The sequence below is a fragment of the Danio rerio genome, chromosome 4 (genome assembly GCF_052040795.2).
Source record: "Danio rerio strain M-AB ecotype USA chromosome 4, GRCz13ab, whole genome shotgun sequence".
Lineage (NCBI taxonomy): Eukaryota > Metazoa > Chordata > Actinopteri > Cypriniformes > Danionidae > Danio > Danio rerio.
The window spans coordinates 67,670,872-67,684,262 of record NC_141024.2 but is presented as its reverse complement, the minus strand read 5'-3'; the positions used below and the strand labels follow the sequence as shown (position 1 = coordinate 67,684,262).

General features: G+C 36.3%; 2 protein-coding genes and 2 long non-coding RNA genes across 4 annotated transcripts in view; 1 reads left to right on the top strand and 3 right to left on the bottom strand.

Annotated features, from left to right (window-relative positions):
• Positions 1-13,391, bottom strand: part of LOC148682349 (uncharacterized) — a 771,506-nt gene that overhangs the window by 257,516 nt on the left and 500,599 nt on the right. The window lies entirely within an intron of this gene.
• LOC137490983 (uncharacterized) overlaps positions 1-13,391 on the top strand; it is a 471,679-nt gene that overhangs the window by 79,237 nt on the left and 379,051 nt on the right. The window lies entirely within an intron of this gene.
• On the bottom strand, positions 928-5,202 carry LOC147845235 (uncharacterized). Its single transcript, XR_015484395.2, has 5 exons — positions 4,812-5,202; positions 4,422-4,500; positions 4,197-4,266; positions 3,548-3,722; positions 928-3,453 (listed from the first exon to the last, which is right to left on the bottom strand). It is a non-coding gene; the product is annotated as an uncharacterized LOC147845235 (long non-coding RNA).
• LOC147845234 (uncharacterized) lies at positions 5,295-9,333 on the bottom strand. The gene is made up of 2 exons (XM_087249898.2): positions 7,334-9,333; positions 5,295-7,260 (listed from the first exon to the last, which is right to left on the bottom strand). The coding sequence occupies exons 1-2, from the start codon at positions 9,299-9,301 to the stop codon at positions 7,150-7,152; spliced, it is 2,079 nt and encodes a 692-aa protein (XP_087106024.1). The 5' UTR covers positions 9,302-9,333; the 3' UTR covers positions 5,295-7,149.

Sequence of the window (13,391 nt, the reverse complement as noted above, 5' to 3'; positions counted from 1 at the left end):
GAATATTAATTTAATTTGACAATTCCATAAGATACAAAAAGATATGTTTTATAGAATTATCTGTGAGCTGCACGGTAGCGCAGTGAGTAGCACTGTCGCCTTACAGCAAGAAGGTCGCTGGTTCGAGCTAAGGCTGGGTCAGTTCATGTTTCTGTGTGGAGTTTGCATGTTCTCATCGTGTTGGCGTGGGTTTTCTCCGGGAGCTCCGGTTTCCCGCACAATCCAAAAACTATAGGTGAATTGATGAATTAAATTGGCCATAGCATATGAAGGGAAGGGCATCCGCTGTGTTAAACATGCTGGATAAGTTGGCGGTTCATTCCGCCGTGGTGACCCCTGATTAATACAGGGACTAAGTCGAAAAGAAAATAAATGAATGAATGAATGAATGAGAATTATCTGTTGTCTTTTTAGACCTGAATTGTGTACTGTTTTAGGCCTAATACCTGCCTGACTCTTCATCCTTCTTTTCTGCTTCATAGCATGTTTAGTTAAAATAAGATCATCATCATATTGTTTTAATTTTTGTTTTGTCCAGTTGCAAAACTTACACAGGTTTCACAATGCATAATCGCTGCATATTTTTTCGAAGTGTCCCAGAGTTGCAAAAACTTCTAAGTATTTTGATTGTACACTTGCTTTATTAAAATGAAAGAATGTCCAAGACAAAGCTTACAAGTGTCTTATGAGTATATGTACACTAGCAGTGGAATTTACTGGAATTCACCTGAAATCTTGCCTAGGGCTCCAAATTGGTTAGGGCCGGGCCTAATCATGATCATGCTGGATAATTGCGCACGCACGCCTGTTTTAACACACTGCAGCAAAGCAATCATTTTATTGGAAGAAGATGTCGGCCTCACTGAAAAGAATTGATGAAGAGAATATACAGTTCAAAGTTCAATGAACAGATATGTATGTGTTTATTTTGCCCTAAGCTAGCTCGAATCAGTAACCTTCTTGCTGTGAGGCCATTGTGCTACCCACTGCGCCACTGTGCTGCATCTTATGGATGTTTATTAAAAACAAGTTATGTAATATCAATTGTTTCATACCTTTGCTTTGACCTTAATAAAAAAATTCAGATTTGGACCTTTTAATGTAGACATTGAGAACCCTTGTTTCAGGCTATCATTAACATATAGACCCAGATCATGAGCCTAGAAATCTGCACTGGACTATTTTTTCAGTCTGATTCCCACTGGGTTTTATTTTGCACCCAATCGCCCCGCTATTTATTCACTCTTTCTATATTTAAAACAAAATTCTTCTGACTGTTAATTCCCTGTTAAGACAGCGGTGAAGCCGAATGGTCTCCCTTTGCTGAACCTTTTATGTTCTGTGCAGATCTGGGTCAGTCGGCATGAGTATGGTTTCATTTTCCACACTGGGGCTGATAACAGAGTTCTCTGGAATTAATGTTAATAAAAATGCATTGTTGCCTTGGTAATGCAAGCGTAATTTAAACAAGAAATGTGAAAAAGTGGCATGAGAATAATGTCAAACGTGTGAGTCTTGTAAAATAATAAAAATTCGACATATATCCTCCTATTTTCATTTTAATTTGAAGCAAGCTAACAAAAAAATACAGTCATTTTGTAAAAATGTACCAAAAGTTTAATTTCTTCATTTAACAGTTTAATTGTTAATAGAAAAATATATTTGATTTATTATTATTATTGTTATTTTACCATTTTTTTACATACGTGGTACCATGGCTCAATGCTTAGCACTGTTGCCGCACATCAAGAAGGTCACTGGTTCGAGTCTCGACAGTGTTTCTGTGTGGAGTTTGCATGTTCTCCGTGTGTTGGTGTGGGTTTCCTCCGGGTGCTCCAGTTTCCCTCACAGTCCAAACACATGCACTATAGGTAAATTTAATTTACTAAAATGGTCGTGGTGTGTGAGTGTGAATGAGAGTGAATGGGTGATGGCTGGAAGGGCATCCGCTGCGTAAAACATATGCTGGACTAGTTGGCAGTTCGTTCCGCTGTGGCAACCCCTGATAAATAAGGGACTAAGCCAAAAGAAAAATTAATAAATGAGTTTTAAGACTGTCTGGACTCGGCCGGACTCGACTCGGACTCGGATGTTAAGGACTCGGACTTAAGTCCGACTCGACCCCTTTTGGACTCGGACTTGGACTTGTACTCGACTGGTTAAGGACTTGGTCTCGACTTGGACTCGACAAAGGTGGACTCGACCCCAACTCTACTAAAAGGTGCAGAGTTGTGGTCCTCCAGCAAATGGGTTTTACACAATTTTTTGTAAAAAGTAAGAAAATTTTGTGTCAGTATTTTCCCAAATATTTAATTGCTATCATTGCACATAATTTTATACAACATGTTTTAAACATTAAATGTGCACAACACGTTTTCAATTACTACCAAATATGAGTTTAAACTGTGATGCTAAACTTACTTTTCACTTTAAGAAACACTATTAATAACCATTACCAATAATTAGAGCACTGATATGACATTAAGCTGTTGCTTTTGTGCAAAGTCACTTCAAACTGGTATTAAACGACTCAACAACATAAACACACATTGCGCACAAGTAAAACTGATGCAAATGTACTGACATTGCTTAAGTTGCTAAAAGAACTAGAGGAAGGAGGAAGAGGGGAGGTAACTGTATTAAAAAAAAAAATATATATACACTGTTAAAAATTGTCCCGTTAAAAAACAGCAAGTTACTGGCAGCACAGTTGCCAGCAAGTTACTGTTAAATTAACAGCATCTAGCTGTAGTTGAAATTTACAGGTTGTTACTGTTTTTTAAAAATACAGCATAAAGCTGTTATTTTCTACATTAACAGTAATTTACTGTCAAAAGTAACGGTTAATTAATGTTTGTTTGAATTTTTAACTGTAAACTACAAATATGTTATCCTGAGAAATGAACTGCTAAGAAAACAGGTATATATACATTTTTTATTTGTTATAAAAACACAGTTTAATACAATGCACACATATAGCCTTATTGGAAACAATGCTAAAACTAAAAAATGCAGTGTAACTTCAACTTTTATTACATCTTATTACACTTATATATTTCAAAATTACTGGCAATGGAAAATAAAGTGGAATTACTACAACAATTACTACTCTGAAAACTTCTAAGTGAATTACAGAATTAGTTAGTAAGAAATAAAAAAGAATGCAATGAACAGTTTAGGTATTCAAGAACAAACACCTGAAAAAAGTATGCGACTAACACAATAAAATGAGTGCCATTAGTGAAGAGGATGTGTAAGGTGTGTGTGTGTGTGTGTGTGTGTGTGTGTGTGTGTGGTGTCACTTGTATGACATCCCACTCAAAGTCCATTAGCTTCTTTAAGTAAACTGGCAACCTTAGTGTTGACAATTATTTTTGTGGGTGACCTTCCCCATTCCCTTCGATAGGATGTGTCCACTCTTGGAGCCTTTTTCAGGGTTTACCCATGAAGCTTCTGGAAAAAAGGCATACATTCAGAATTAGTGTGGGTTAAAGTTTATATGATAATAATGTGAAGAGAAATAAATATATGAATCTAAGCGTCTAACCTCTGAATTAATTCCAATGTGCATGCAGCCTCAGCTTGGTTCTCCACATTGAAAATGTCGTAAGTTGAAAACACAGCCGCTATACCAGACAGAAAAATTGGCTGGATGCTCTCACAGATTATTTGCCCCTCAAAAATGATCATCCATTTATGAATGTAGCTTCCTGTTTTTTCTCCTAAAACAATTAAAAGAAAAAAACAATGTCAGCAGTCGCATGAAATGTTATTTTTTATAGCCTAGTTGAAAATATATGTGAGGGAAGCTGAAGTAATTTTACTTAGTCTCAAAGCCCTGTTCTTTTAACACAATACATACATTTGAAAATGTTGATTGTGGACTCACCTGGACAGCCACTGAAATCAACATGTACAGTATATACTGTGTATTGTAAAATTGTCACTGCAATGTTTGTGATTTATTTAACTTAATATTTATGATCAACAAAGCGTGTTAAACAACTAAAATGGAGTATTTTAGTAAATTTAGTAAAATTCACCAAAGGTGAAAGAAAGCTTGGGTAAAATATGGCAGAACATTTAATTTATGTATTTGTGTATTTTGTTTTGTTCAAAAGAATTTACCATGTTTGCTAAAATACAGAGAAAACACCCTTAGTTGCTTAAGTAATAAAATACAGTTCTAAACATACCAAAAAGTATCAGTCAAGGAATTGCAGGTAGTTCAAGGGTCTTTTCTACATCAGGTACAGTAGAAGATGCCTAAGACAAGAATTACAATGATAAGGAAAGAGACTAAATTAACAACCATAATGTATGCGTAACATTTTTTAATTGTATTTTCAGTTATTAGGACAATAATACCACATAGCAAATAATAATAACTTTACCATGTTATCATGTTTCATTAAACTCACCTTGTAATCAGTAATCAATATCTGTATCAGAAATCCAGCTCCACTCTATGATGCAGTTAGCATGTTCACAGGTTCAGCACTGAAATGGACATATAAAACAGTTTATCGTGGTGATTAGCCAATTGTACTCGACAAAGTAGCATTACAATACAAACCAACTACAGTAAAATTTGCAAACACAGCATTAGGGAAATACATGTTTTATCAAAGCCTACATTGAAGCCATATTAGGTAGCTATTAAAAGCTAAAGCTAAAATTAGCAATGAGATGACAATCTTTTCATCATGCTACATAAATCAATACTACTTTGTTGCTACATATGTTTAAAAACTGACTTTGTAGATAAGCTTATAGCATATATAATTTTTAATTATCATATTCTGACTTACCGTGTAATCAGGAAATATCTGTGTCAGATATCCAGTTCCACTCAATGCAGATTCAGTTTGCACATTGACAGATTTAGCACTAAAATAGATGTAAAAAAGTTACAATATCAGCATCCAGTTAGCCTATGTGCAATCACAAATGTGTATTTTGTGTAAAATTAGCAAAATAAAGGTGCGCTTACCGAGTAAGTCACAGTAAACAAAAGGATGAAAATCCACGTGATGGCTGACGTTTTCTGTTAAAAAACTGTTGATTGCTGTTTTTTTTACATTAGTGTGATAAAAACAGTAAAATAATGTAAAATTTTGTCTAAGTCATTTCAAAAACTGTAAGAAAACAGCAACATACTGCTTTTGACAATAACAGGATTATACTGTTAAAATTTTGCCGTAAATTAACAGCAATTTTTAACAGTGTATATATATATATATATATATATATATATATATATATATATATATATATATTTATGAGCAGTTCCATGCAAATATCAACCTTGCCATGAAAAAAAAACATTTTTCAGCAAAATAGCTAAACGGTTAATACTTTTTTTTTTCGTAAGCAAGTATTTTTAAAATGCTTTAAAAATATTTAAAGTCCCTGTCAATATTTTCAAACTATTAAATTTAATGTATTTAAAGTCACATAAGTGAAAATTTCACTTGTCACATCCATAACAAAGCTTGTTCATCATAAATGCAAAAAATGTCAAATAAAATAAAATCTGTAATTTTTGTTCAGAGACATTTTTTTTTGATTATCATTGTTTCTTTTGGGTTGTGCAGTTTAATTCACATAATTACTACAAAGTATGTTAAATACTGTAAACCTGCAGACTTTTTTGGTCACATTCATAACTGTTTATTTCCCTCATTTGAAGTCTAAATAATGTTTACAGATTGATATTTTTCTGATCCCATAATTCGGTTTTTAGTTGTTTTGGAAAATATAAACAGATATTTCAACATAATGCTAACATATACTTTATCTGTCAATTTATGTTTTGAGTTTTAACTGCAAATGTCATGTACATAATTCTGGAATTGCTCATAATTATATATATTTATAAATATATATAATATATATAAATATTATATATTTAGATTTATTTTATCTTTACCATGACGACAGTAAATAATATTTGACTAGATATTTTTCAAGACACTTCTATACAGCTTAAAGTGACATTTAAAGGCTTAACTAGGTTAATTAGGTTAACTAGGCAGGTTAGGGTAATAATTCAAGACATTGTATAATGATGGTTTGTTCTGTAGACTACTGAAAAAATATATAGCTTAAAGGGGCTAATAATTATAACCTTAAAATGGGTTCATAAAAATTTTAAACTGCTTCTATTTTAGCTTAAATAAAACAATTAAGACATTCTCCATTATAAAAAATATTCAGAAAATTATCAGAAAATATTATCAGGACAATCAAGAAATATTTAAAAAAGAATAAATGTTTTTTTTTTATTATTATATGGGTAATTATATGGATAAACATATGGATATTTACATGAACAAATTCGATGCTACACTAAGGGACCTTAATTTGTATTTTATTTTTCCTTAGACATTAACACCAAATGTATTCCATTAAATCCAATATAGGGTAATTTAAGTAAACAAACTGCCCATAAATGTTGGTCAATGGGTAAAAAAAAATTATTCTGTTACTCCAATGATTGATATCTAACAAAACAACATTATTTGAACTGTATGGTACAAGTAAACTATAACTAAATTATGACAATTTTCATTTTTGGGTGAACTCTCCCTTTTAGAACTTATTCACACTGAACGTTTATTTGCTACAAAAGATACGAGACACAATGTTTCAAAATAATTAGAAAAAAAAGGAGCAGCATAAAGCAGGAGGCTGTCTTGAAAACACCACGCAGTGTGCAAACAGAAACTGGTAACGATTGTCCCAGCTATGATTACCTCTGATTAGCCCACTGCTCTGAAAATGAGTTATGACTGTACAGTCTAAAAATACGTTGCTCACATACGTGGCCCTTCCAAAGACTCAAGCTTAAAAGTCAAACGTGTCCATCAACCATGTGTTCACATAGAAAACAACGGTACACCCGGTAAAGTGGAAAAATGCAGTTGGTGAGGACAGACCCTTACTCACTAATGGTCATATTGATATGTTCAGGGAATAGAATCGAATTGGATGATCATTACAATGTACTTCATACTATTCCTACTGTTAGTTATATTTCCAAAGGTTACTTTACATTTAGCAGTGTTCCTAGTTTAAAAAGGTTTGTGGAAAAAATCTTAGCTGATCTCTGGCAATAATACATAGGATTTCAGGCATGACTCTGTCTTACCTTGTGTTACATTGTTGTCTGTGACTTTCCATTACATAAAGTGGCACTACTTGCTTGCAGTTCACACACAATTGCTGCAAATGCTCCCCTTGTCCCATACTGTCTTCCTAAAATGTAATGCACAACACTAAGGAAAAATGTACACATAATCGACAACAAAAAGTTGTTGACATTACCTACCTTTTGACGATCACCATTCAAAGGGAGGTTACATTGCAGGGGAACAATGTAAGCCACAGCTTTGTTCAAGCTGCTATTGTTTTTCAAAAAGTTTACAGAATAACCTTCTGGTGGCATAGGAATGTCAATTAGTTGCTTGCTCCTGCAGCAACGCATTATCTTAAAGCCTCCAGAATGTTTGAGTGGAGGGAAGGCATCTTCAATAATTTCTATGAATTTTTGTGCTGTGCAATGCACATCAGAAAACCTAATTTTTTTTTTGCCAAGTCCACTGGCCTGGAGGCACATACTTTCTTCCACCCTAGGAATTTCGGCTGTGTTTATCTGAGCACAGCAAAAAAAGTTGTGCTCCCATGACTGGGTTGCATTCAGTTTATTTTTGGAGTCTTTTCTGTAGGGCTGAAACAGTTTGCTTAAAGAACCAGCAACTTTATTTGGCCGGTTAGCTGAAAAATTACGCAGGGAGGGGAAGGGTAGCTGAACAGTTGGAGCTAGTGGGAAAGGCAGTCCACTTGTCCCAGCAGTCAGTGTACTTGTCCCAACTGCCAGTCCACCTAGCCCATAAGTCACTCCACCTGTCCCAGCAGCCAGTACACCTGTCCCAGCATTTAGGCCACTTGGGCCAGCAGTCACTGCACTTGGCCCATAAGTCACTCCACCTGTCCCAGCAGCCAGTACACCTGTCCCAGCATTTAGGCCACTTGGGCCAGCAGTCACTGCACTTGGCCCATAAGTCACTCCACCTGTCCCAGCAGCCAGTACACCTGTCCCAGCATTTAGGCCACTTGGGCCAGCAGTCACTGCACTTGGCCCAGCAGTCACTCCACCTGTCCCAGCAGCCAGTACACCTGTCCCAGCATTTAGGCCACTTGGGCCAGCAGTCACTGCACTTGGCCCATAAGTCACTCCACCTGTCCCAGCAGCCAGTACACCTGTCCCAGCATTTAGGCCACTTGGGCCAGCAGTCACTGCACTTGGCCCATAAGTCACTCCACCTGTCCCAGCAGCCAGTACACCTGTCCCAGCATTTAGGCCACTTGGGCCAGCAGTCACTGCAGTTGGCCCAGCAGTCACTCCACCTGTCCCAGCAGCCAGTACACCTGTCCCAGCATTTAGGCCACTTGGGCCAGCAGTCACTGCACTTGGCCCATAAGTCATTCCACCTGTCCCAGCAGCCAGTACACCTGTCCCAGCATTTAGGCCACTTGGGCCAGCAGTCACTGCACTTGGCCCATAAGTCACTCCACCTGTCCCAGCAGCCAGTACACCTGTCCCAGCATTTAGGCCACTTGGGCCAGCAGTCACTGCACTTGGCCCATAAGTCACTCCACCTGTCCCAGCAGCCAGTACACCTGTCCCAGCATTTAGGCCACTTGGGCCAGCAGTCACTGCACTTGGCCCATAAGTCACTCCACCTGTCCCAGCAGCCAGTACACCTGTCCCAGCATTTAGGCCACTTGGGCCAGCAGTCACTGCAGTTGGCCCAGCAGTCACTCCACCTGTCCCAGCAGCCAGTACACCTGTCCCAGCATTTAGGCCACTTGGGCCAGCAGTCACTGCACTTGGCCCATAAGTCATTCCACCTGTCCCAGCAGCCAGTACACCTGTCCCAGCATTTAGGCCACTTGGGCCAGCAGTCACTGCACTTGGCCCATAAGTCACTCCACCTGTCCCAGCAGCCAGTACACCTGTCCCAGCATTTAGGCCACTTGGGCCAGCAGTCACTGCACTTGGCCCATAAGTCACTCCACCTGTCCCAGCAGCCAGTACACCTGTCCCAGCATTTAGGCCACTTGGGCCAGCAGTCACTGCACTTGGCCCAGCAGTCACTCCACTAAGATCATCACCCAGTCCACCCCGTCCAGCAATTGGTCCAGCTGACTGCTGCAAAGACGGTAGGTTTAAAAATGCTGAGGACATTTCAGCTTGCACTCCTGTTTGGCCCCTAAGAAGCTGGCCCAGCTCCATTATAAGTGCAGTTGCCCTGTTAAAATTGGCATAAAAACTAGGGTTAAAATCAAATTTCAAAGTGAATTGATATGACTGGATGGACATACAGTTAGGGATGGAATAAAATATTGATATGCTGATTTATCAATATATATATATATATATATATATATATATATATATATATATATAAACTGACTTTATCTATCATGTTTGATATCATTTGAAATGTCTCAGTACGACTGGTACAATAGTCTCATTCTCTCAGAAATAGACATAATCAAAACCATAAATATATAACTTCAGGCATCTTTTGAACCACTGTGAAGGGTGTGACTTTCCCACAGGCAGCACTAAATGCAAATGCCTTTTGTTATACACACACCCCTTTCCTCGAGGGAATTCTTGGATTATTTAAGGTAAGTTTTGAGAAAGGCTCAGGGCGATTCTGCCTAACCAGATCAGCCCATAACATGTAGCTTATGCTCTACGTTATGTAAAATTTGAAGTCAGGTATGCATCCTTTCATCTTGGATTTATCTTTGATAATTTGATGTTTTGTATTGATCATTTATGAATTGACTGATTGAATTGGCATTATACATTTACCTGACTAATAAATTGTAATGTTTGACCATATTTTGCTCACTCTGTAATTATTAATTCAAGTAGATTACGCTGTATCCTTGTTTCCGCACGTCTTGCGTCAGGTCAGTAGACGGACTTGAATCCAGTTGAGATGGAGCATTGGGCACACTAATTGTGTTTTAGGGATCCGGCTGACTCTTGATATTGATTCAAGTGTACTTAGGTGGAAAGGGCGTTAACTTCCGTCTAAGTCAACAAGGTGTTGCACGACTAACCTAGATTGGGTACCCGACCTTTGTTTGAAGGTAATATTATTCTAAATTAAGTTCATATGGGAAACCATGGGCTTGGTGAAAACCAAAGTTACTATAGAGTCCAGTAGTCGGGTACATTTATATTAATGCCCTAACCTCTAATTAGAAATGATGATTGTCTTAACTCAAAGGTGTACATCTAAGCGGGACTAACTAAAGTATTTTAGAACGAGCGCGCTGGTAGCTGCCATTCAAAGTATTAGTCAATTACCTCTGTTTAATATTCAAGACTGACCGGAGTGTGACCGTGAGGGACGCCTTCGGCCGAGGCGATTTCTCTGAGCGACATGAGCACCCGAATGAACGGATGTGATAGTTACTAGTGAAGACAAAAGGTTCAAACATTTATCTAAATGATATATTGATATAATATTCTTAATGTTTTATGATTGGAGTCAGATAAAATTAAAGATAAATATATTAATATTCTAAACCACCTCATACTAAAATTGGAGTCAGATATGAGTTAAAATTAAGGTAAATCAACATTGTGCACTGCACTGTAAACCCTAATGCTGTAACTAATTAATTGAATTGAGTTCTATTAACTTAAATCATTAAAATTTGTTTATCTTAATTAACCTTGATGAGTATTTAGAACTTTTTCTTATTTTTGAGTTTCAAAAAATTTAATCTTTCAAGTAAGGTGAACAATTCTGCTGGGTTTAATTTATACAAAATGTCTCTTTAAAGTTTCATTAACTCAAAATCTGTCAGCCCAGTGATTTTGCGTCTGACGTCATCCAGGTTCACGTACGTGCTCATGCTTCATTCGTTTTTTTCAAGATGGCGGATCGGCCTCGCTTCACACTACAGTAAGTAAAATATTTACAAATCCAAGAAATATTAAATGTATGTTTTAATTAATATAATCACAGTAACAGTTTAATGTAATGTAGAGTTAATCAGGGTGCGTTTACATGTCGTACATTACAGAAAACATGTTTAGCCTCACTTGTTGCTAACTAACGTTAACATTGCTGTTTAAAAAGTTAGAATCAGTGCTACGTTACCGTTAGTTGTAACGTGTTAACTCTGAATTTTAACAGAGTGTGATAAAGACAAAAATATTTAAAATCGGCAGATTACATTTTTCAAAAAAATTTAAATCTTGGCGCGAGTATGCCATTTCTCAGCCTGTGCTGAAGTTGTCATGGAGACGCGCGCTCTCACAACCGCATGTCATGGCGCTGCGCTGAACTCCATCCAGTCTGTGAATGTGGTATTATCTTCGCGATCTGTAGGCACTTCGGAAACGAAAGGCGCAAGAAACGTAACGTTAATCATAACTCAAATGATCTCCGCCTAAACACTTAACGGTATTTTCTGATGACGCGCAAAAACGTAGTCTCAAAACTTAACTCTGTCACACGCAGCTTGTTGCTTGCTGATCCATGTATGAGGATAGCCTGACGGAGAACATTTAAGCTGCGCTCCTCACCTGAGCAGGTACAGAGCAGAGCTTCATTTTACACTACCACATTGAGGTAAAGTTGGTTTTATATTCATACATTCATTTAGTAACAACTTGTGACTCGCTCCATAAATTGTTTACCATGGTTCTTTGTCTATTCGTTCTGAAATCACATGCAAGTATGACATGAAAACAACATTACACTAAATGCACTATTTTTTTTGACTGAACAATGTTGTACTTTGAAAGTCATTGGCTGCTAATATGATTTCACCATTAAGAATATGCAAAAATTACCTTTCTGAAATTATATTATTAAGGAGAAAGTCTGAATGTGTAAATATAAAACTAACTTTACCTCAATCACCAGCACTGATCAACACTTAATATTTCCTCGCGCTTAAGACGACATCTCTGCATATCAATGATTACCTGATTAATGCGATCAGTTAAGTGAGTTTAAATGTCATTTAGGTCAAATGTATTTTAAAGGTATGATAAAAGTTTTTTTTTTTTTCAATCTATTTTTTAAAATGTTTACTCTGGAGAGAATATAAACAGCCTAAAAAACAAAGTATGCATATCTATAACACATTAATACAAAATTATGTTATTAAATAAAATAATAACAAAACAAAATATTCAAGACGTAAAGAAGACAGTTTTCTGATGTGCAAATTTTGTAGCTTAAAATATATTTATATCTTAAAAATATAAATATTTTAGTCTATATATTTTTACATCATTAGACAATAAGGTAAGTTTTGTTATTTCTAGCTTTTAAAATCAGGCCTTAAATTTCTTTGTCGTCCTATTCAGTTTTAGAAATTTCAATACTGTTTAAATCTGTGTTCATCGAATTAAAGCAACTAACATGATAATCAGCTCTATTGCTAACCGTTTTGGAGGTTAACGTTAGACATCAGGCAATTGTACTACTTCCACTCTCAGCTAAATGACACTGTGACTTTGTGTACATACAGAATTGAAGGTCGGGTGTTGCTGACTACAGATAGGTTCTTAAATGGAGGCATGTGAAAGGTGGGTAAAATATTTATTTTGTACTACTATGCCTGGCATATCCAGATAAAATAAATATTACAGTGTATTTATCAATGATACTTTTGCAGCAAGGAAAGTGAAACTTCAGCTAGACCTTGAGTTCAGTTTACAACATGAAGATCCTGCTTTCAACATCTGATCAACACCTGATTTTCATCTGAGGTAAAAAATAGATAAGTAAATGAAACATAATAATAATATTAATACATTTTTTCTAGAATTGTATATTTTGTGGTGTGGGTTTGTTTTATGAAATTCTCTCTTGTTTCTTTTTGCTGTTTGCAGAGTACCAACATGTTACAAATGAGAATTTTCCCCACAAATTCTTTGCAAAACTGGACCACCACCTATTTCATTTGATGACAATTTTAAGGCAAACAGCATCCAAAACTGGCAAGACAGCAGATACCCTGGCTAATCTTTTAAAGGTTTATGATGAGCAGGTATGTTTGGGGTCACGTGTTAAAGTATACATTAAAATATAATTTGAATTATTATTATTATTTTTAATTTTTAAAAAATTGATTCTTGATTTCCAGGAACTGAATGATGTCAGTTCATGACGGACTACTGTTATCAGAGGTCTTTTGGTCTTGCTGCGTGAGCGTGACTTAAGATTCTTTAGGAACACCATGGTAAGACTTCATTCATTCTTTTCACAATTAGGCATGTTTAATGAAAAGATGAAAGTTTTGAAAACTTTTACTTAATAACATATTTGTAATCAAGA

Coding starts and splice junctions, on each gene's coding strand:
- LOC147845234 (XM_087249898.2), bottom strand. CDS start 9,301: ATGGAGCTGGGCCAGCTTCTTAGGGGCCAAACAGGAGTGCAAGCTGAA. Junction 7,261..7,333: donor TGAATGGTGATCGTCAAAAG/GTAGGTAATGTC, acceptor ATTACATTTTAG/GAAGACAGTATGGGACAAGG.